Source organism: Pleurodeles waltl, chromosome 8 (assembly GCF_031143425.1).
Source record: "Pleurodeles waltl isolate 20211129_DDA chromosome 8, aPleWal1.hap1.20221129, whole genome shotgun sequence".
NCBI classification, from domain to species: Eukaryota; Metazoa; Chordata; class Amphibia; order Caudata; family Salamandridae; genus Pleurodeles; species Pleurodeles waltl.
The window spans coordinates 49148185-49173048 of record NC_090447.1 but is presented as its reverse complement, the minus strand read 5'-3'; the positions used below and the strand labels follow the sequence as shown (position 1 = coordinate 49173048).

The 24864-nt window shown below is 47.1% G+C and overlaps 1 protein-coding gene across 1 annotated transcript in view; it reads left to right on the top strand.

Annotated features, from left to right (window-relative positions):
* CCKBR (cholecystokinin B receptor) overlaps positions 1-24864 on the top strand; it is a 248525-nt gene that overhangs the window by 157283 nt on the left and 66378 nt on the right. Inside the window, exon 2 of the mRNA XM_069203672.1 lies at positions 24015-24266. Coding sequence (XP_069059773.1) covers positions 24015-24266 — 252 coding nt within the window. The remainder of the gene's footprint in view (positions 1-24014; positions 24267-24864) is intronic.

Genomic DNA, 24864 nt, shown 5'->3' with positions numbered 1-24864 from the left:
TTTAAATGCATCCCATTCAATCAGAAGGAACGTGGCTGTGTTAGCATTGATACCAAAGTGTTCTGTTAAGTGTTGCTGAGGTAGGTATGGAATGGGGAATCATCTAGTGTTGCTGGCTGTAGCCTTCAAGTTTGGATGGAGAGGTCCCATGTCCCAGTTCAACCACAGGTATTGGGGGTTGTGGTCCGAGTGGGTTTGAGCTAAGTAGTTGATATGGGTTATGCGGGGGAGTATGTTGGAGGTGCCATCCAGCTAGTCTATACGGACCTAAAGGTTGTGTGTGTGTGAACAGAATGAATACACCCTGATGTGAACATTGTGCACGCTCCATTTATCAGACACCTGCCAATGGCTCAGTCAGTCGGTCCGAGCACAGGCGTTGGAGGTGGAAGTTGTGCAGGGGAGAGGGGTAAAGGAGCAATCTAAGTCAACCCTCAAAACATTGTTAAAGTTCCCTCCCAGTAGCCAGGGGATCCTGTTCCACTGCGAGAGCGCCCCAAACAAATTGGACAGAAATTCCATTTGGTCTGAGTTGGGGGTGAAGATGGCACCAAGTACTATGTGATGATTCTCAAGCTGGCCCCCTACAAATTGATTTTTACCCTCTGGGTTGGCAACTGTTCTATCTGTTACAACGGGAACGCCAGCTTTGATCCACACCAAAACGCAACACGCATAAGTAGAGTAGTTGGTGGAGTATACCTGCCATGGCAGCGCTTTTGCAATTTTGGCGCTCCAGTGCTAAGGTATAATCAGGGAAGGTTAAACCATTCTGAGATAGCCTCTTGTGATTGTGTGTGGTCATTTTCAAATGCTTTCTCTTTTGATTTATTATCCAAAGATGGCCGCTCGCGTGGGCAATTGCATGGCGCCCATCTTGGACAGGTTTTACTTAAAGTAAAAACAAAACTCATTCTAAGATGTCTACCATGCAAATGCATGCATATGAAGGAAACACAAACAACTGACAAACCGAATAGGTTTTTGTGACAGAAGAGAAGTACTAGCGTTGACAATTGTTTAAAATATACCAGTGGAGTTGTACTGTCATGTAAACCTGTTTATCTTTTTCTGAATGTTGAGTTGTGAATTAAAGGGTTTTTTCTTTGTAGGATTGTTTTCTACAGTTATCAAATGACTGACTTCTAGAATTTGACCTCATTTGCTGTTTTTAATAATCCATTATCACGTCCCGCTTTGTGAACTCAGATAATCGTTTGTTTTGTTTGCATCCTTGGTGCAGTCACTCATCGGGGTGCAATTTCTGCAAGTCCTCTGTAGTTCACGCTAAGGGACATTACGCTTGGGACGCTGGGGCCGAGGCTTTGTCTAGCAGAGAACACACAGCAGCCTTGCCTTGGTGTATTCACAGCTGCAGCTTCTTATAATTTATTCACAGATCCAAATCCAAACAAGCATTTTCAATGCAACGGGTCTCGCATTTGCTCGAGTTAGAGCTATTACCGTTGAAAACTGCTAACCAGACTTTTTCTTGCCACACAAATGAAAAGAAAAGCAAGTGTGATCGTGCTATGTAAAGCACAGCGCAATCGTGCTGCTTGACAAATAAAAAGATAAAGCAGTCTGGAATCCATGATGAAAACATGGAGCCTGGTATGTTTTCAGTAGTTGCTCGGTGCCCTCGAGGAGGGCTAAACACCAGAAAAGGCATGACGAATGCATGCCTTTCACTAATGAAATGAAGTGGATTTGAAAAGGCAAGCCCACGAACCAATGAAAGTGACAGGCGTGACATGGGTGTGGTTAAAGGCCCAAAGAGAGATGACAACAGGGATGGAATGCTTGTGCGCTCAACCCTAAAAAATGTGATTTATATTTAGTGAGCTCCATAGTTAATGGGGCGTAGTTATCATAGAGACAAGTGAAGTCCTCATTCAATGACTTCTCTTGAGTGGGCAATATTACTGAGGTGTGTATAGCACAGAGGCGTAACTGACAACAGTGCAGCAGGTGCAGTTCCACCAGGGCTCAAGGGTTTAAAGAATATACGTAACCCTACTAATAGCTATTTTTCAATACCCTGCAATAGATGCTACCGCACTGGTAGAACAGGATAGGGTACTAATAATTATTTATCTTCTTTCCAACTTAGAGAGCCCTGGATGGGCCATTTTTTCAAAATATCAGCCAAACTCAATTCTTAACGGGGTTCTTCGGTCAGGGGTGCAGGCTGTCCATTTGTAGCTGTCTTTGAGCTTCAAGTACATGATCGTGGATTTGAGGCCTATTTGAGGAGTAAATGACACAATGAACCCAACAGAAGATGGCGGCTCTACTTTCCCCAGCTGGACCTGTCACCTTGAATGCAGCTCTTCCTTGTAGCTCCTGCTATAGGTGGTGAATCCACATTTGCACCCTGCCAGGCCTGCAGAACTGCTGTGAACCACTGACCAGAGCACGAGGCCCAGGTGGACACACAGACATCTACACAGACCACCGTGGCCATCGGTAACCCTTCCTTGATTGTTGCGTTGCCACCTTTCTGCCACCAGAGATAGATGTCCAACCAGGACTCAGTATTGCTCTTACCCTCAAGACCTGCAACATTCTTTGAACACTGCAGGAGCTCTTCTCGTGTGGCTTTCCTGAAAAGCAAGTACCTGGACTGCCCAAGAGGGGAAGGAGTGGGAAGAAAACTCAAGAATCTGCAGAAAAACCTGCATGGAGGATGTTTCAAGGAAGTGAAGCTGCGTAAAAGCCACAAAGGTCAACAACTACCAAGATGGCCTACCAAGTACCTGAGCCGAGTGAAACTTGCATCACACTAGGGTTGAGGATATGCGATCCTGTTATCGAGCCTGCACTGTCCCCTGGTCAATACCACCTTTGTGGCAGTCACTGCCTCTCTTTTACCTGTCCTAGATAGAACAAAGGATGTATTTCTTCTTCCTTCACCTTACATGCTAAGAAGTGTTGGTTGGTATTGATAGATATAAAATGCAATGAATGATTGTGGGCAGCTTGGTGCTAGCGTCTGCCAGATACTATACTGAGGTAACAAATATTGTAAATAAAAAACTAAAAAGGTACAGGAAAAAAGCCAGGATTTGAGATGTTTCCTGAAAATGTTCAAATTTAAATGACATCTGAGATGCCACAGATGCCAGGGCCACTGATTCCAAAGTTGACACGTGGAGTGGACAAAGCTCCTACCACTCCAGGATACTTTATGAAATCTGGAGACAATCACTGTGTTAGAAGCTGCAGAGCACAGACATCTTCCTGGAGTATACATGAGAATTTCTTCTTTAGACACACTGGACCTGTACAGTGCAGAGCTCTGTGTGCTGTGTACAATGCTTTAAAGGCCACTCTCAGTTTTACCGGGAGCCAATGAAGCCCCAGTAGTGCATCAGAAACTGATTTGAACTGAGGAATTTTCTGTGAGATGTGCCGCTGTATTCTGGTGGGAGGGTGGCCTTCAGGTTTTGGAATGGTTTCATTGTCCAGAGTGGTTCTGGGCATACCAAACTCTCCCTAACCTTGTGGTTTATCTCAGTTACCGGCAAGGACTAGTGGTTCTAGGCAGTGGCAGCTGCCACTGAACGGTGGTGGCGGGGTGGGGCATAAAAAAAATAATTAAAAAAAATAAGAAATACAAAAAAACACTTACCTCTTTCTTCCGACGATGCGTTCGTGTCTCCTTCGTCCTCTTCTCGGCAGCACACAGGCTTCCAGCCAATCACAACATTGCTGTCGCCAACATGACAGCAGCATCATGATCGGTGTGAGCACCCTGCTGCGGCGCTCACAGAGGGAGTGAAGGCCTGTGCACTTTCTCCTCCTGGCTGTTGAATACAGCTGGGTAAAGAAATGCTAAGTGCGCATGTCTGTTTGGCCGGCCGAGTATGGCCTGCCAACAAGACATGCACACTTATTGCGTACATAGAACTCCCCCTCCAGCCCAGCCCAGCCGCGTCTCAACCCGTCTCCGGGAAAAAATAAAATGCTCACTCCAAGTGCGTTCTCACACCGTTTGAGGAGGGGATATACCTCCATCATATTAAAATTGACCAAACTTAGAATCAGAGAAAAAGAAGGGACCATTGCGCGCAAAATGTTTCTGTCACAGGAGCCATGGTAACGCTTTAAGGCAATAAGGCACGTGGCAGGGAGGAAGAGACGAAATACAGCTGAGTTCAAGCATGCTTTGCTTCATCTACAAAGAACGATTTTTTTTTAAAAAACGCATGTTTTTAGGCCTTTTGATCCTTTACATTACCTCCCGTCCCTCCCTCGCCTTCCTTTTAAACAATGAGGCCTCCCGCCTCCCCCCTAGACCCTCCCTTCCCCTTTCAAAAACCCCCCCCACCCTTATCCCCTCCTGTTCTTTTGTCTAGCCCACGCTAGACGGTTTTCTTTCCCTTTCTTACCTGCACGGCGGGGCCTGGAGGTCGTCGATGGAGGCACTCCTCGGGACGCGGTGCTCCGCGAGGAGTGCTACGGCTGGGTCACGTCTTGAGCGAACGGCATGGCTGCTCGAGAGGCGTGTACTGGGGGCCGGCTGACGGGGTCAGCCGGCCCTCTGTGGCTGGGGCGTTAGTTTCCGGGTTTCCGCGCCGCGGAGCCGCGAGGACCGAGGAACTTCAATTTTTGGATGCTGGTCAGGTAGGACGGGCGTTCTGCCCGTGGTTTTTTGGATTTTTACAAGGATTGTAACCTTTTTAGGGTTTGGTGGAGCCCTGTTAGGGGAGGACCAGGGTCCTATATGTAGGATAGTGTTTTGGAATGTAAGACAGTGTTGTTTTGGTTACCATGCCTAAAGCTCCAGCAAAGAGACGTGGTTGTCTCTTCTTCCTCCTCGGAGGTGGGAGGGGAGGGTAGCATTGCTCTTCCTGTGAACCCACAGGTACCTGACAGGGGTACTCCCCTCATGTCTGGTGAGGAAGTGCAGGATATGGTTGAATTGGCGGTCACCAGGGCACTGCAGGCTGGCGTGGCCAGGACTGTTCAGTCTAAGCGTGCGCACTCATCGGTAGCGGCAAGGAAATCCTCATCGGAGAGTGAGGATGAGGCCCCATCAACGTCATCTGGGGGGAAATAGGTTTCCAGAAGAGGTAATGTGGGCAGTGATGACACATGTTCGGGACAGTTTAGGTTTCCCTGTGTTTCAACCTACAAACTCAGAGTCTCATTTATTTCCTCAAATATCAGACGCCTTTTATGTTTGCCATGCCTTTCCAGGGACCTGTGAAGGATATGGTGTTTCGTGAGTGGAAGGATGTGGAGAAGGCTCCGGTTCCGCGATTCCTTCAGAAACTTTACTTACTTGAGGGTGAGGGGGTTTTTCCTCCTTCAATACGCCTGGACTCTATTCTGGCTACTCTGATTGGCAAAACGGCAGTCAATCCGGAGGATTGTGTGCCTACGGATGCCACAGACCGTAAAGTGGATTCAGGTCTTAAGAGGGCTTTTGCTGCGGAGGATCTGGCGCTGAAGGAAGGGATTTATTCGGCTTATGCGTCACAATCATTGGTTCAAGGCTTTGATAGACTGGCGGTGGCTGTCCAGGAAGGGGCGGAATGTTCGGAGCTCCTGGCTGGTATGGAACAGCAGGCCAGATTATTGGCGGATGTGTCTTCAGATATAGTCCGTACTTCGGCTCTGGCATCTGGGTCTTTGATTGGGGCTCGTAGGTCCCTCTGGTTGCGTTCATGGAAGGCTGATCCAGGGGTAAAGGTGGCCTTGTTGAGACTGCCGTTTGAGGGTTGTAACTTGTTTGGAGAACTATTACCATCCATACTTTCCATGGCGTTTAAGGAGCGGAAGCATGCCTTACCTTATAAAGGGGTTTCTTCTTCGGGTAAAGGGTGGAAGAAGCATTCCAGTTCTTCTCCTACTAGGGTTGCTAAATCCTTTTCGTTTGGGAAACGGCGTTTTCATCCGCGTTTTTCACCTATGAAGTCTACTCCTGGGACCCGGGGTGGTTTCAAGAAGGGGTCCTGGCATTCGCTGTGGGCCTGGCAGAGGGCCGGTTGGGGGATGACTGTGTCACTTTCTTTCAGCTTGGGAGGCCAGTGTAACCGATCATTGGGTACTAGACATGGTGACCAATGGTTATGTCATAGATTTTGTGGCGGTTCCTCCAGATTCCGGGGTGCATCCCACACCTCTGCCTTCAGAGGGGTCTTGGAGTGGAGCATTATGGGACGGAGTGCGGGACTTACTGGTCATGGGGGCCATTTCCCACGTTCCGCTAGAGGCCCGAGGTCAGGGCACTTATGCGGTCTTGTTTCTTGTGCGGAAAGTTTCAGGGGGATTTCCACCGGTGCTCAATCTGAAGGAGGTGAATACCTGGATCAGGACAGTGCATTTCCGCATGCTGTCCATTCAGACTATTTTTCCATTGGTCAGGCAAGGGGATTTTCTGGTGTCACTGGTTCTGCAGGATGCTTGCCCACACGTACCGGGGGCATGGTCCTCTCAAAAGTTCCTGAGGTTTGCTGTGGGGCAGGATCATTTCCAGTTTTGCGTTCTGCCTTTCGGTCTGAAATCTTCTCCCCGAATTTTCACGAAGGTGCTGGCTCCTCTAGTGGCTTTGCTTCATTCTGAAGGGGTGTTTCTGCACCCTTATCTAGATGACATTTTGATTCATGCCCATTCACGAGACCTTTTGCAAAGGCAGGTGGCCCAAGTTCTGGGGGTCCTGCAATAAACACGGGTTTTTGATCAATTGGGGGTAATCATGTGCCGTCCCAGGATCTGGTTTTTCTAGGGGCTCGGTTTCAGCCTATTCTAGGGTTGGTGACTGTGTCCGAAAATAGGTTGGATGCTCTCCAGGCTTTGGTAACGAAGGTATGGTTACTGTCTGCTCCCCGAGCTCTTCTATGGTTGCGACTGCACATTTGGCGTCAGTGATATTTTGGGGTTCTTGGGCACGTTTCCATCCCCTGTGCTTGGTGACGTGGTTCTTGAGTAGGTGGGCTCCAGGGTCCGGTTCTCTGAGGGACGGGGTTCCAGGGTTCGGATTGATTCACAGAGAGTTGCAGTGGTGGTTGGATGCAGACCACCTGAGGGTAGGGGTGTCTTTGTCACCTCTGAGACCCGTGGTGGTGACGACGGATGCCAGCCTCTCCGGTTGGGGGGCATGGATGGGGTCAGCTCAGATTCGGGGGTTTTGGTCCCCTCGGGAGGCGAGTCGGTCTTCTAATTGGCGAGAATTGCGGGCTATATTCCTGGCTCTGGTCCATTTCCAGGATTCCCTGAGGGGATTGGCGGTTCTGGTTCGCACAGACGTCTTAGTGGCCGTGGCCTATGTCGTTCGCGAGAGTGGTAAATGTTCGGGCGGATCTACTGAGCAGAGTGTTTCCTTCCTCTCAACTTTTCTCTCTCCACAGGTCTCTGTTTTCGGCATCTGGTTCGGCTTTGGGGTCTTCCAGTGCTGGATGTGTTTGCGTCAGTAGAGAATGCGATAGTGGGGTGCTTCTGCTCCCGGTTTCGGTGTCCCCAAGCATGGGAGGTGGACGGGATGTCATGTCCTTGGCCGCAGGGCCTTTTTATATGCGTTCCCTCCGTTTCAACTATTCAGGGCGTTTCTGTTAGGTGCCAGTGGCTTTGAGTTCTACCTTGCTGGCTTCATGGAGACGTTCAACTTTGCTTTCTTATGGTGGACAGTGGAAGGTATTTTCATCTTGGTGCTTAAGTCGTGAGTTGGATCCTTCCTGCGCTTCTCTCTTTGAGGTGATGCAGTTCCTGCAGGACGGTGCTCGTTTAGGGTTGTCAGTGGCTTCTCTTCGGGTACTGTGGGCGGCTATTCGGGCATTTAGGGACCGTGGCGTAATCTTCAAGTTGAAGGGCGATTGATGCCTGGATTTTTTCAGGGGCTTATTAATTTATTTCCTCGCCCGGTACGTTCTGTTCCCTCATGGGATCTGTCCTTGGTGTTGGATGTGTTGACGGGGGCCCCTTTTAACCCATTGGGGGACTGTGATTTGCGACGTCTATCTTTGAAGACGTTCTTTTTGGTCACCATTGCTTCGGCTCGTCGGTTGGGGGAATTGGGGGCATTGGCATGTTCCTTTCCTTTTTTGTAAGTTTTTCCCGGTAGGGTGGTTCTGGTTCCGGTGCCTTCCTTTATTCCAAAAGTCAATTCTTCGTTCCATTCCAGGCAGGAGGTCATCCTTCCTTCGTTTTGTCCGGATCCCTCATCAGGGGAGGAGGTCCGTTTGCATTCGTTGGATGTACGTAGGGTTTTGTTGGAGTATCTGCGGGTGGTGGCTCCTTTTCGTACAGGGGATTCTCTGTTTGTTACTTTTGGTCCGGCGCGCTAAGGTGAGAAACCTTCCACGGCTTCCTTGAGTCAGTGGGTTCGGTCTTTGATTCTGTTGGCCTATTCCTTGAAAGAGGTGGTTCCTCCTCTAGGGATTCAGGGGAGGTCTTCCAGAGGCATGGCGGCGACGGGGGCAGAGCTTCAGGGGACTTCAGTGGTGGATATTTGCAGGGCCGCCACTTGGGCTTCTCCTTCGGCGTTTGTGCGTCATTATAGGCTGTCGGACTTGGGTGGTTTGGAGTCGGTGTTTGGTCACCGGGTCTTATCCTCTATGAGATACTGTTTGGGATGTTCTTGGTGCAGGATATTAAATAAGGGTCTTGCAACTCGATGTCCGTCTCCTGTGTGTTTTTCTTGCTATGTCTCATTGGTTAAAAGGAAGGCGAGGGAGGGACGGGAGGTAATGCTTCCATTTTCTTACGATAATGGCATTACTCCTAGTCCTACTCCCTCGCCTTCCTTTTCCGTTCCCTCCCACCCTCCCGGTACGGACTGTCCGAGTTGCGGCTTGGGCTTGGTTTTTGTACAGGAGGGGATAAGGGTGGGGGGGGGGTTTTGAAAGGGGAAGGGAGGGTCTAGGGGGGAGGCGGGAGGCCTCATTGGTTAAAAGGAAGGCGAGGGAGTAGGACTAGGAGTAATGCCATTATCGTAAGAAAATGGAAGCATTGGTGATCACTCTGGCGCATTCAGCCAGTGGTCACTGATTTTCGGACTCTTGAGAGTTTAGCCTCCAAAGTTTTGAAACATAGATTTCTGAATGTGAATCGTTGTATATTTTGGTTTATTTTTGCAAGAAAGGGAACATGATTTACTTGTCTTAAAAACGATAAAAAAACAACGACACAACAATCGTTTATTTAACGGTGCAAAACAGCAGTAGTGTGAATCCAAATTCAAAAAAACCTGTGAAATTCTGCGACAATATTTCCAAAAATGGCAAAACAGTAGTGGGGAGGGCTCTTGGTGTTTGCAATAGCATCTGATAACGAATAAGCATTAGCAAAGCCAACAACTCTATCTACAAATAGTAACACATGCAAATATACATCAAATCTCTGTTATCTGTGCAAGGCCTCCAGGCGGCACAGATTTGAATGTAAGTGGGACATTACTGAGCCATGGAGGAGAATTGCAGACTGGGTGGGCTGCAACAGCGTACGGGAGCTGCACCATGGAAGGGGCCCGAGGAGGGCCCTGCAGGTAGCAGCAGGGCTAGGAGCTATAGGTTTTTTGTCTATTTTAGATCTGGATGGCCTGGCCTTAAGATGGCCACCCAGAGTCTTGCGAGATTGCGGTATTTCTGTTGATCGTGATATGTCATCACAGCCACCTTGGAGCCTGGCCTCCCCTATCTGCAAAAATAAAACATGAATAAGAGGGCCATGTTGGGTCAGGCTTGCTCTTTCATTCTGAGAAACAATTTAAAAAGTGCCTAATTTCAAATGTCGCAGTGAGAGACCACGACTTATTGGTGTGACATTGAGTGTGAGAAAATAGTTTTATGATTTATCATAGTTTTGCACTGTACAGTTTTACCTACCAGCTCTGTGGCTGCATGGATACATTCCAAAGGAGGCGGAATTATACTCCAAAGAGCCAGTAGCACGAGGTGAGAGATGAATACTCTTCTGGGCTAAGCGCAGGTGTGATTGACAAAGTTTCAAAGCAATGGTTGAAATGGGCTGGTCCAAACAAGCCAATGGTTGAAGAGGGCTGACCCAAAGCCCACTCTGTACAAAGGAAAACAAAAAGGTTTTGTAAACAGCTTTACGACCAAGCCTGACTTCAAAATGAGATGTGCTGGGCGAGACATGGAAATCTAAATGTTATAAAATATTTTTTTGGTCGATGTAAAAACCTGATGCATTGTCCATCAGTGTTTTCCATATATACATTACATTCGTCATATCTACAGTCGTCTTAACGTTATCCATCCAAACTGATCATGACCTATTTACCATGAATATTGTTGCTATTTTCAGCATTTCTTGTCCTTTTATTGTTCATAAATAAATAAGAATGAAAAGCAAGGTTGAATAAAAACGACTTAACCCAGATTTCAGTATAATGGTGGTACTGACATTCTGTAAATATAAAATCATGTTTATTACACTCCATTTCTCTTCTAAATCTAGATGAGCAAGGACCTGTTCTATTCTCATTTCACTTGTGCTAATGCATTTTTAATTGCTTTAAAGTGCACTTAAACTTTAGATTGCCTTTTGGTTGCAGGAGTTAAAGAAAAGAAACAAAGAGATCCCCTCAATTCTTGACAAGGTATTTCCTCCACTGCTGCTTTGGTGTGACGTTATAATTATTGATTATGCAGCGTAGAATAGACATGGAAGAAACACTTAAAATGCGGTGGCCCAGTTAAGAGCTCACACAGCGCCTTCAGCGTTATACTCATAGACACAAGTTATAAAAAGACTCTCTTAAGTCCAGTTCTATCTTCTTTCAATAGCGTTAGCAAGCAGCAGGCAGAGCCTTGTAAGAAGTGCTGGGGGGATTAAAAAACAACCAGCAACATTCAAAACAGTTCAGGTAAATAAGATAAATAAGAAGGAAAATAGTTAAAAACGGTAAGTGAAGAGTTCAGTGAGATTTGAATGATTAGCATTTGGGGCCTGGTTTGGACTTTGGCAGGTGACTCCGGTACAACGGTGACGGACATTCCGTCCACCGAGATGTAAATCCATAGGATATTATTATATTTAGATTTCAGCGGATGGGATATCCTTCACCGTTATGATGGAGTAACCCATCCACCGAAATCTAAATCAAGCCCTAAGTTTGAATCAAATGGTTTCAAACCCCACAGTTTCACAGTGTCGGTACTCACTGAAACCGATACCGGTCTCAGTCATTTGGTTCCCAGCTGCATTTGGTATGATTTATTTTTGCTATTTTATGATTTAAGCAAACTCTTCCACTAAACCTAACTCTAACCTCCACCACTAACCTTCATCTTCGCCCCTCACCTTAACTTCTCACTCCTAATCCCTAACAATTTACCCTAATATGCAACTCCTTACAACTAATCCCTTACTGCAAACTCGTAACCCACACCGTTACCCATACCTTAAACCCTTTAGACCAAATTAACAAACCTCAAACCCCATTCCCCAAGCGCTAGTCCTTAGTCCATTACTCTTATTCCCTAACATTTTAATTTACTTGCAAACTGTTATGTCCTAGACCCATCAACTAACCAGAAACCCTCTTCCCATAGCCCCTAATCCATGATCTACTGCCCCTGTTCCATAACCTCTTACTTTACTCACTGTCCTAGCTCCTATCACTGTCCCGAACAGCTATGTCCTATTCTTTAACCGATGGCCCTGTTCCTTAAGGCCATACCTCTTACCATTCAGCTCTTCGTCTTAGATCCCTATCTCTAACCCCTAGCACTTAACTGTTTACCACTAAAGTCTAACGCTTAATAGCAATCCACGAACCTGTAACCAATAAACCGTAACCATTTGCCGCAAAACGTTTTTCCTAGCTTCTTTCCTTCTTTAAAGCTAATGCTGTTGTTGCTAATTGTCATTCTGATGTCTTGTATTTCCAAGCATCTGGTTCCATCTAGGTGTGATTTGAAGTCAATGATTCAAAGAAGTCATTGACCATGGTTACACCCCAATATTACATAAGGGAATGAGAGTAATATTCTTGACGGACCAATGGGAACTAGGAGTAGACGAAAGGTGAATTATAGAGCACTGATGCTGTCCAACATGGTACCTAATATTTATGAGGGAGCCTCACTGTTGTTAAGGGTAAGTTAGACAAAAGCCTGGAGAGAACAGGCCATGTGATTTAGAGGATGGTCCGACTGAGGCAAGTTACTTTGGATCTGGAAAGCTCTCTTGAGCTCAGTTCATTACAGGGGGCCAAGGCTGTATCTGATTAGGTGTCGGCATCCATGGGTCAGATGAGGGATGCTCACAGTGAAGCAAAGGCTTCAGGTGGGTCAAGGTGTTGTCAGAGTCAGAGAGGCGTGGGGTGTCCTCTGATCACCACAGCAGGCATTCTTTGTTGCTTCCTGTAGGGGTGGCAGGGAGTCTTTGAAGGGGACTTCCACTGAAAATTAAGAATCACAATCCAAGTTAGCCACTCCACCATCATCACAACCACCAATAACAGGATTTATTTGATGAACTTTTCTTGGGTTTTGAGACTAAAGGCCTCATTATGATCCTTCGGATGCAATACTCCATCATAAACATAACTGATATTTAATCCGCCATATTACGATCTCCGTAGGATATAATGGAATCGTCATGCGGCGGACGGGACATCCATCATGTTTGCGACGAAGTAACCTGGTCCGCCAAGATGATAATCAGGCCCTAATTGTGACGTAGCGAACTGGCTGCCTGTACAAGCTGTAACTTACTCCAAGAAAGTGACACAGCGGCTGAGTGGACTCAGAACAATTTTCATCCTGACAACTCAGCCACGGCTTCGGCCTCTGTCACTGTTGTGACACACACACAGCTTAACATCAGAGCCTGAGCTCGCTGGAGTTCTGAATTCAGGCCCTAACACATGGTGGCAGCCCTTAACAATATCACGCTTCTCCCTTTAAGTGATTGCTCGTGAAGGAAAGGTGCAACAAATTCTCCCTGTCTCTGCACGGGCACTTGTTGATCTCCATTGCAGGCATAGGAGCAGATTTAAGGACGCAGGCACTGCACCCAGTGCAGCGCCACATTCCTTGCGCCCCCTTAGCGCCCCACTACCGCCACCATGTGTGTGCCGTATGTAAATACAATTTCTGACGCTATTGATGTACTGTTCAGGGTTAGAGCCAAAATTTTGGCGCTAACCTTGAACAGTACAAAGGGGCCCATTGTAAGCAATGGTGTGCTCCCTTTAATGCCGAAACGAATGACGCAAATGACACTATTTTTTCGGCCCCACCTATGGGGGAATGCCACCCTTGCATACATTATGCCTGGTGCAGGCATAATGTGGCGCAAAAGGTTTCAAAGTGGCGCAATGCATGCATTGCTCTACTTTGTAAATTTGGTGCTGCATTTTTGCCATAATATCGCCACATTAGCATTAAAAAAATGACGGTAATGTGTCAATATTATGGCGCAAGGAGCTCTTAAATCCGCCCCATAGTTCTCAAATAATTTTTTATCTTGGATTGCTCTACGGACAGCATCACCATGCAGGAAACCAGTGCTTAACTTGAGTCTGTAGTTTCTGGTGCTAGGCACCAGCACTTAGTTGTCAACACCGACACGTATGACAGCTGCCACATGGTGGTACTGTTTGTGTAATTTAGAGATGAGCAGAACAAAAGCTGTTTAATAATTCAATATACATTAAAAACAACTAAGATCTGCCTCCCAAGTCCTTCTTATAGCTTTGGGGGCCTCAAACAGTCTGAATTTTCACACTTGTGTCATTGGCAGTACTGGCAGTGGCAATGGTGGTGCGAGTCATGGTGGTCTCCTGGTTCGGCCCCTGACACCTATTGTTTTTTACAGATTAAGCACTGCAGCAAACGTCTGCACGGATATTGTCCTAACTCCAACACTCCTTCTGTGTCCTTGCATTAGCACCTGGGGTGTAGGAGAGGGCTTCCTGAGCCCTGTGAAGTGGTTGTCAGTCCTTCCCCTACCACTTGGCGAGAGGGCCAGCAGCACTGCTCATCTGCCAGACACTGCATAGAAGAGCTTCAGTATCACAGTCTTGGTGGCCACCCCACCCCTTCTTGTGTAGTCTTCTGCAACATTGGAAAAGAAAGCACTTGGGCCTGTACCACATTGAGGGTCCCAAGTTCATGCGTTATTGTTGGCTTTCTTACACATTTACGTCACAGCCGGATTAACTGATATCACAAAATAGGGCCCTGAGGAAGCAAAGTGTACCTGAGGGTACAGAGTGTGCTTATGTGTGGAAACTGCTTCATTTGCACCCACACCCTTTACTTTCCTCCAGAACATTGCAAAGACTCTTAAGCACCCCCCCTAATGTCAATGTAAACAATAGTCACTGCGAATTTAGGACTAGGCCTTCCGGTCACTGATGTCACAATATGGCACAGAGCGCAGACGTCATGAAACAAAGAGACATTCTGACTGATCATTGTTGTAGAATCTTAGTGATTCAGGACTGGGTAAAGAGAACACTTGCTCTCTCTTCACTGGATGGACACTTTAAATTCTGATCCTGCACTTTGTGCACACACACACACCTCCACACACACACAAACACACCCACACATACGCACAAACACACACACTCACACACACGCGCGCACCCACATCCACACACACCCACCCACACACACATGCACACTTACACACACATCCACACATGCACGCACACACACACATGCACTCACGCACAAACACACCTACACACATGCACAAACACACACGCACATGCGCGCACCTACAGCCAGCCACACACCCACCCACCCACACACACATGCACACCCACACACACAACCACACGCACACAAACACACCCACACACACACACATGAGCACACCCACATCCACACACACACCCACCCACATACACCCGCACACGCACAGGGTAGATTCTGTGCAGAGTACAAGAAACACACATGCACACTTACACACACATCCACACATGCACGCACACACACACATGCACGCACACACAAACACACCTACACACATGCACAAACACACCCACACGCGCACACCTACATCCACACACCCACCCACCCACACACACATGCACACCCACACACACATCCACACGCACACAAACACACCCACACACACCCATGAGCACACCCACATCCACACACACACCCACCCACATACACCCGCACACGCACAGGGTAGATTCTGTGCAGAGTACAAGAAACACACATCCACACCGACACACACTACGCAGCTGTGCAAGCTTAAACAATCCAGAACAACTGCACGCCATGCAGCAGCAGTGCAAACGTCCATCGCACACACCAAATGCAAATATCTGTCAGTGCAGTGGGGCACTGGCTGGTTGGGGCCTTCTGGAGAGACACTTCGGCCAGGATTCTCAAAACTGTTTATAAACCTACATCTACGTTTAAAAATGTAGTATTTTTCAAAATTCTCAAAAGGTTGCAGCACCTTCACTCACAGCTTCTCGGGAGGAGTTACATGTCTATGCATTTGAGATGTAAAATGTACATGTTTTACATTTGTGCATGTTCTATCCCTTAGCAAAGGTGCATTGACACACGCTATTTTTTCCTATTTGATAAAGAGGAAAATATTTTTCTCCGCTGAGAAGTCCTTTCTCTCACATTCCCACCAATCTTGGGGAAATGTATTCACACTTTGGTTAGGGGTACACGCTTACCCATGATTGGAGTAGTTCTCCAAAAGTCCATGGAAATGTACTTTTCCCAAGCATCGCGCCTAGGGGGCGCTTCAGGGAGTGTCTGTCCGGTGTGGCCTCTATCGTGTCTCACAGAGAGGAAGATACCACTGCTCCGAGGTGCAGACCCGCTCCCACGGGTGACCCCGGCTCGCGCCCGCAAAGATGCCCCTCGCCAGAGATGCTCACACGGGCGCAGGTGCTTGCAGCTAATTGTGATGTGAGGCGGCCAGGAAACACGTTAACATTGCTAGTGAGATGCAGGACATCAGGCCAAGGACAGGAAGCTCCCGGAAGTTAAGGGGAAGCAGCTCCTCGCAGGAAGCAGACAGGCACAAGTTAGGGAAAATACTAGTTACAGCAAGGACCCGTTTCCATGGAAACCGAGCTAGCTCTTTGACCCCGTGTGGGATGCAAACAGACGAAAGAGGTAAAATGACTTACGCAGCCCCCTCTGAAAATATAAGATGCTTCCGTATTGATGTGTCCCGGCATGCAGAGGAGGGATACAGAGTATGGGCGGGCAGGAGGACGCATCACTTTTGGCGCCGGATGCCCTCCCGGCTTTGTCCCCCTTCTACCTGGTCTACTTCTCAGTTCAATTATAGAGGCTAAAGGCATCATTAAAAGTATAATTCAGGGTAGAAACATTACGCTGAGACCTGAGAGATCCAGTGCTGGTAGCAGGCTCTCCGGGCATGATTTTTGCATTCCTCTCCTGCAGGAGGCCCTCCCATAAGCACTGGTGCCCACTGTCTCCACAAGCAGGGCTTTCACGGTCCCCCCTGCAGCAGTCATCAGAAGGCCATTGTTGGGTGTCTGGCTCTGCGTACACATCCACATCTGGGGAGCAGGAGTACCCTTTGGACGTTCTTCCATGGATTGTGCGGGGTTCAGCACCTCAGCTGTGCTATGGAAGATTTCAAGAAGCCAGGGTGAAGGAATACTGCCCCACGAACCCTCTGCACCTCGCGTCTGGTACCCCCATGTTGGGAGTGCAGGCCTTCCCTACGCGGGGCACACACCTCCTCCGCAGCACACAAGGCTATGGCTGAACCCTGAAGGTTGTATCTTCTCATCGATTGCCCATCCCTTTAGTTTTTCACACTGAGTTGCCCTTGTTTTGGTACCTGCTGTCCAAATATGGCCGCCCCAGGGGCACTCTCCCTACAGCAATACTCATCGCATGCACGCAGCCAACTCAACTGGAAACCCTCTACGCGCCAGGGTCACCCCAGAAACATCTTTGTGCCCCCAAATCAAGTAAGACTGAGCTGCACATTGATCAGACCTCTCTGAGTTGACTTACAACCCACAGTCATCTCGTAGGCAGCCCGTACTGTGCTGTCTTTGGTAACGTACACAAGGTAACCTTTGGGGGGCGCACATCTATCTCTTTGAAGATCTATCTCGTTACATTATCCAATATTTGCTATATAAACTAATACTACGAAAGCATTGAATTTACCACAACAAATGCATTGAACAATTTCTTGGCAATACTGTAAATGAGGCTCTCCTCACACCCTCTCCCTACAGTAAATCTTGAGCATTTCACCTCACCTGCCCTTTGAAGGTCACACCCTAAAAATAAAGTAGGTACCATCAGGGAGCTCCCAGTGGTATTCAGGCTCCCAGGGGCGTGGCTTGGTCAGTAAGACTGGGGGTGGGGAGGGGGTGAGCTTCAGACTTTCTGACATTCAGGCATATGATGTTAAAATACATTATACGATAAGCAGGGTGCATGGGAGGGGCCTAACGGGCAGCGGAAAAGGAAAGGAATGCGGATTCATAGGGATGCTAAGGGAGACAACACAATATTTTGTAAAACAACTAATACTTTTGATCACTTTCAAAGCAGAGAGTGAGAGAGTGTGCACGTTTTTGTCTGTGTGTGTAAAAATTGGGGGTGAAATCCGACAGACACCCCACCAAACCCTACTGAAAACCGCTGCACCCAGCTATTTGTCAGAAAATACATTAGGTGGGGCGGAGCACCCCAAACACCCAGCTGTACCTACACCTTTGGGGATTCTGTGGTTCCAGGGACAACAGCGGTTCTAGCCACCGTAGCTGCCCAGTCCCGGTAGTACCTAAAGGCCCCGAAGAGCTACAGTAGGCAAGGCAACTGCTGCTGGGCTGGGGAAGAAATCTTCAAGAGAAAGTAAAGTCCACAACAATAGTGAAAAGGATTGAACCCACACAGGAGGTTGTTCAGCAGTTCTGAATCTCATGGAAGGTGTTTGATATGCAGAACAATTGCTGAGAACATTTGCTCCTGTGGTGTTTCCGCCTCTTGCTCAGGTGAAGAGTGCGGTGAACATCACAGGGTGCATCAAAGGTGGACCGTCCATAAGTGTTCAGATTTGTGTGGATCAAGTGAAGTTGTTTTTCATTAAGTTGGACGTGTTGCTCAACCAGACAAATCTGTGCTACACAGAGGTCCATGGAGTGTTTCAGGGCTTAAACAGAGCTATTGTTGAAGTTTCTCGTCACATATCTGTTAGGAAGGGCTCCCAAGTGGAAAGGAGAGATAATGAAGTCTCTCTGTGGGGTTTACACAGAATATCGAAACCAAAAATTCCATAGGACAAAATGTAACGTGAAGATTATTTATGACAAAAATATTGTGATAGCAAGTTTCTATAGGTAAGTAAACTTGTACTATGTATGACTCCACATATACCATAACAATATATATATTTTCAAGTTATGTAGATGTGGAGTTTGGAAACGTAAATCTATACTTACCTATTTTTACTTACCTTCTCCCTATTTTGCTCCTCGAAATCTGTGACACAATATTTTGTCCACACAATATTTCTGGTTCCAATATTATGCCAGTGATTCCTGTAGGGAGTCTACACAGAAAAGTGGAACCAAAAATACAGTGGGACAAAATATAGTGTCAAGATTACAGAGGACACAGATATTCTGAAGGAAAGTTTCTATAGATAAGTAAAGTTTTACTATAGTAACTCCACATATATGCACCTTGATGATATGTATACCTTCAAGGTATGTAGATGTGGAGTTAGGATTCGTAACTTTATACTTACCTACTTGGACTTAATGTCTTGATATTTTGGTCCTCAAAACCCTCAACATTTTTGACACAATATTCTGTACACACAATATTTTTGGAGCCCATATTCTGTCCGTGATCCCTCTGTGGATGAAATTCGCGAATGTTTCCATGACTATCTCTCTTACAATGGTGAGAACACCTAGACACGCAGTGGTGTGGCAAGGAGGAAGCCAAGAGTCACTTTGAGAAGGACCCACCTAGGGTTGGAGGAGAAGGCTGTCCTACTCACTGCGACTCTGGCTTTACGGATTTGATGTCACTGAGAGACACTGCCTTGTACCTTATAACTAACATGTGGTGGCTTACCACAAGAAATCAGCATCATTATATCCCAGAGCACAAAGAAGAAATACTTTATGCAAATTACCCTATCTCAGTCAGGAGGAGGGACTCCTTGAATGTTCAAGAAGATGTATTTAGACAATACCAGCCTGCAGCGCATCAAACAACAAAAACACAAGAGAACACATTACGCCTAACACTCCCCGCGATCCATCACTCACACTGCGGAGAGGCCCAATACGTTAACATAGGGAGATAAAAATATGTTTTATATAGTGCCAAAGTGTGAATGAATGAATCACCTCTAGGCACTTGAGTGTTATGTCCTTCGTGGAAGTGCCCATACCGGTAAGATGGTGAAATAAAAAGCAATTTATTTACTCCTGCAAGAGTCACATGGGAGTACAACAACACTGAGGAGAAAAACAATTGTGCATGCAACGCAGGCACCCTTGCACCATGCTGCAAGATTGCCTCCATTGGTGCGAGGCAGCCACAAGGACGCAGGGGAGAGGATAAAAATGCACCATTTTTGATAAATGAGGTGCATTTCGGCCCTTTCCCTGTGGCGCAGAGCAGAGCAGCAAGATCACGTGCTGCACTGGCCCGTGCTACTTCGTTGTAAATATGCCCCATAGTTTTTGCACTGGACCCCTTCCAGCACAAACCCAAGCTTCCCACAAAGGAAACAGCCTTGCACTATGGAGCAGGTGTGTCTGTGTTGGTGCATGGCAGCCAAAAGTTAACCAGTGCAAGGAGAGAGGAGATCAGCTCCACATCTTAGTAGGCTCGGTTCTGCTCTCTCCCTTTCACGCAATTCAGCGCTGCCCCTTTACTTTCTGCGCTGTGTTGTGTGACTTCTACGATAATCTGGGCCCCTGTGCACACTTCCCTCAGCCATGTGCAAAACTGAATTCCAGCTTATGTCTCTGTGCCAGCCGGCTATCCATTTCTGGATGGTCTAGGTTTTCATGTGGGTGCCACATAGGAAGTATCCCTCGACCATTTGTTTCGGCAAAATGGTGCAATTATAAAGTAGTTTTACCGAAATGCTTTATCAAAACAGAATATTTTGTTGACAAAAAGCCTGACATATTGTAAAAGAGCACACACGTTTAAATGGTATCCTGTTCTGACCCCTAAAAACATTTTGTACTCCCCCTAAAAAATAATTACTGTGAGTTTTCTACAGAGATCACGCTGTTTCTAGCAGCGCTCACTGTGACACACAGCTCGTCAGCAAAATACAATAAATAGGGAAAAATAAATCAATGCAAAAAAGGAACAAAATATGTTTTATATAGCGCCAAGTGTCTGACTGAGATTCCTCTAGTCACTTGAGGGTTATGTCCTTCATAGAAATGCCAGTGACAAATCTGAACAAAAGAGATTAGCTGAATTGCCAGTGGTTCTGACATCTTTTTGTCTATAGCGATGCAAGCTTTTTTGCACCATATTTTCGGGCCTCCCTGCACCAGAACGACCCCCCCCTGCATACATTATGCCTGACTCTGGCATAATGTGGCGCATCACAGTAACAAGTGCACACTTATGCAAATATCCGTCTGAATGGCCTGACTACTACTGATAAGCTATTTAGAAGGAGAGACTAGTACAGTTGGACTGGCCAAGGCAGGACTGATAAACTCTGTGTAAGGAGGGCAGACTGGAGGACTGGACTAGACGGGACTGATAAATTCTGTGTAAGGAGTGCAGACTGGAGGAGTGAACTAGACAGGACTGATAAACTCTGTGTAAAGGGGGCAGACTGGAGGTCTGGTCTAGACAGGACTGATAAACTCTGTGTAAGGGGGCAGACTGGAGGTCTGGTCTGGAGACGACTGATAAACTCTGTGTAAGGAGGGCAGACTGGAGGACTGGTCTAGACAGGACTGATAAACTCTGTGTAAGGGGGCAGACTGGAGGTCTGGTCTGGAGACGACTGATAAACTCTGTGTAAGGAGGGCAGACTGGAGGAGTGGACTAGACAGGACTGATAAACTCTGTGTAAGGAGGGGACTAAATAGGACTGATAAACTCTGTGTAAGTAGGGGACTAAATAGGACTGATAAACTCTGTGTAAGGAGGGCAGACTGGAGGACTGGACTAGACAGGACTGATAAACTCTGTGTAAAGGGGGCAGACTGGAGGTCTGGAGACGACTGATAAACTCTGTGTAAGGAGGGCAGACTGGAGGAGTGGTCAGGGCAGGACTGATAAATTCTGTGTAAGGAGGGCAGACTGGAGGACTGGTCAGGGCAGGACTGATAAACTCTGTGTAAGGAGGGCAGACTGGAGGAGTGGACTAGACAGGACCGATAAACTCTGTGTAAGGAGGGTAGACTGGACGACTGGTCTGGAGAGGACTGATAAACTCTGTGTAAGGAGGGCAGACTGGAGGAGTGGACTAGACAGGACTGATAAACTCTGTGTAAGGAGGGCAGAATGGACGACTGGACAGGACAGGACCGATAAACCCTGTGTAAGGAGGGCAGACTGGACGACTGGTCTGGAGAGGACTGATAAACTCTGTGTAAGGAGGGCAGACTGGATGACTGGTCTGAAGACGACTAATAAACTCTGTGTAAGGTGGGCAGACTGGAGGAGTGGACTAGACAGGACCGATAAACTCTGTGTAAGGAGGGTAGACTAGAGGACTGGACAAGGCAGGACTGATAAACTCTGTGTAAGGAGGGCAGACTGGACGACTGGTCTGGAGAGGACTGATAAACTCTGTGTCAGGAGGGTAGACTGGAGGACTGGACAAGGCAGGACTGATAAACTCTGTGTAAGGAGGGCAGAATGGACGACTGGACAGGACAGGACTGATAAACTCTGTGTAAGGAGGGAGGGTAGCCTGGAGGACTGGTCTGGAGAGGACTGATAAACTCTGTGTAAGGAGGGCAGACTGGAGGAGTGGACTAGACAGGACCGATAAACTCTGTGTAAGGAGGGCAGACTGGAGGACTGGACTAGACGGGACTGATAAACTCTGTGTAAGGAGGGCAGACTGGACGACTGGACAGGACAGGACTGATAAACTCTGTGTAAGGAGGGAGGGTAGACTGGAGGACTGGTCTGGAGAGGACTGATAAACTCTGTGTAAAGAGGGCAGACTGGACAAACTTTGTGTAAGGAGGGCAGACTAGAGGACTGCTCTGGACAGGACTGATAAACACTGTGTAAGGAGGGCAGACAGGAGGACTGGAGAGGACTGATAAAGGTGGGCAGACTGGAGGACTGGCCAGGGCAGGACTGATAAACTCTGCGTAAGGAGGGCAGACTGGAGGACTGGACTGGACAGGACTGATAAGCTATATGAAAGGAGAGAAGGGAGATACAGGACTGACCTGTACAGGACTATATGTTTGATGAAATGCCCATATCTCTTATAAAATTGTCCTCCCTCAATATCCTAAATATGTTTTTATTTTATTTCTTCTATGCCACAATCCCACAACTGGCTCAGTGTCTGCACCATTGCTTCTCATTTAAAAAAAAACACTCATTCTACTAGTAAACACTTAAACACTGATTCTAAGTACTCACATGTTTCCCCCACCCCCCCTTTTGCCACTTTCTCTGCATTCTATTACTAGAGGGTGTATACATTCAGCAATTGTACAGTTAGGCACCTTGTGAAAACTCAAACCAGACTGTTTGATTATTTTGCATGCATTCTCGAAATCTTGAAATCTGATAAATGAGTGTGCATTATGTTTTAAGTATTTGCAGGGAGAGACCCGGTCCTGTCTGGTCTTCTTAACCCCCACTTCCTCCTCCCATCGTTTTTTCATGAACAATTTTTTCTTCTGTTTCCTTGGCGATTCTGATATTTCTCTGTAACCCTGCACGTGTGCCCCCCTCCTCTTCATCGCCTTGTACCGGCTCCTGGGCTCCTCTTACTGGCTGTCAAATGTTTACTATAGGAACCACAGGGAAGAGAGGCTAGTGGCGGACACATAGGCCAGGAAACCAAGATGAGACTGTCTTGACTCAGTGTCAAATCTGATGAACTCAGGGATATATTTTCAACCCCTTGCGCCACCTTAGAGCCGCCATAGTGTCATTTTGTTGTACGCTAAGGCAGCACTGAGGTGGCTTTTCTGCTGCACCATATTTACAGTGGCGCAATGCGTGCATTGAGCCACTTTGCAACCCCTTGAGCCACATTATGCCTGCGTCAAGCATAATGAATGCGAGGAGGTGGCTCGGGTTCAGGGAGGCCTGAAAATATGTCACAGTGAAATTTACGACATTTCACTGCACCATTTTCTTCATTGTTTTTAATGCCTACTCAGAGCAGGCGTTAAAGTGACGCACCCATTATATTCAGTGGGCCTCCCTGTGCTTTGCTGCACTAGGATAAAAAACTGTGACGCTAGTATAGGAAAGCGCCACAATAGAGTCGAAGATTTTGACTCTTTTGTGCTAAGGACCGCTATGGTGCACTGTATTGTAAATACGGTGCATCCATGGTGTTGTTAGGTGCTGGTAGGGGAGGCGCAAGAAAAGTGGCGCATCATCTATGATGCACTTCTTTCTTGTAAATATGCCCCTCAGGCTGGTGAAAGACCTTAAGGACGCATTTATTCCATAACGTGAGACCTAACTCCTAAATTCTCCACGCCCCTCTCCATTTCCATCTAAAGGGTGGAACCACCAACAAGAGTTGGTCGCCAGACCAAGGGTCTATTTGAAATTGATATGCCAAGGACCCTGCCAGGTATGTGCTGAAATACTCAGCAGATTTTGTTGAAAGCTACTTTCTGCGCCATCAGAAGCCAACGGATAGGATGCATTCGTGTGAAAATCACCTTTTTATCAGCATTCTGGTCATGATGTAATTATTTCATTAGGTAGCCATTGCGCCTGATACCTTTGAAGTTACTTTTCCATGTTTGGCCAGGAGATGTTAAGCGAATGGCAAGTGAATCATTGTACAACATTTTTCTTCCTATTGAAGTAAATTAGTATTTCCTTTTGTTTCAGACTTGAACAATTGGGTCCGCATCCTCCTGTACTGCCTCATCTTCCTACTGAGCATCTTCGGCAACACCCTCATCATCATCGTGCTGGTGATGAACAAGCGCCTGCGTACGGTCACCAACTCCTTCCTGCTGTCGCTGGCCGTCAGTGACCTCATGGTGGCTGTCTTCTGTATCCCCTTCACCTTCATCCCCAATCTCATGGGCAACTTCATCTTTGGAGAGGCCATCTGCAAGATCGCGGCCTACTTCATGGGTGAGAGGACTCGATGCGAGCAAGTGTGAGGCTCAGTGTGGGGCGCATAGGTGTCAAGCAGGCACCTACCTGAACCTATGTTACACACATCTGTTGATCTCCTTTCAAAGTCATTGAGCTTAACATTGGCCCAGCTATTCTTGCTCATGGGTGTATTTCGTACTTTCTCCTACATCTTCAACTCTGTCATTCATATGTCCTTTTGTTCTCTTCATATTATTTTCCATCCATGCCGCCCTCCCTCTTTCATCCTTCCTTCTTCCATTATTCCTTTCAATAGCCCTCAACAATCTGTTTCCCCATCTCTCTTACTCTCTTGCCTGTCTTATTGAACTTCCACTATTTTCTACCCCCTTTCTTCTATTCTTCCCCTTAGATTCGTAGGGGCATATTTATGAGAGGGTTGCATCACGCTTTCACCACGCAACATGACACATGCGTTGCACAAACCTCTAAGTCAGAGTTTTGAAGCCATGCAAATTCACTTTGACTAGCTCCAAAAATCTGGAGTAAGGCAACGCAGCACAAATCATTGCATTGCCTTACTCTGGCCCGGGATAGCGTTCCCTGGGCGTTGCATGGGTGTTCGCATGAAACT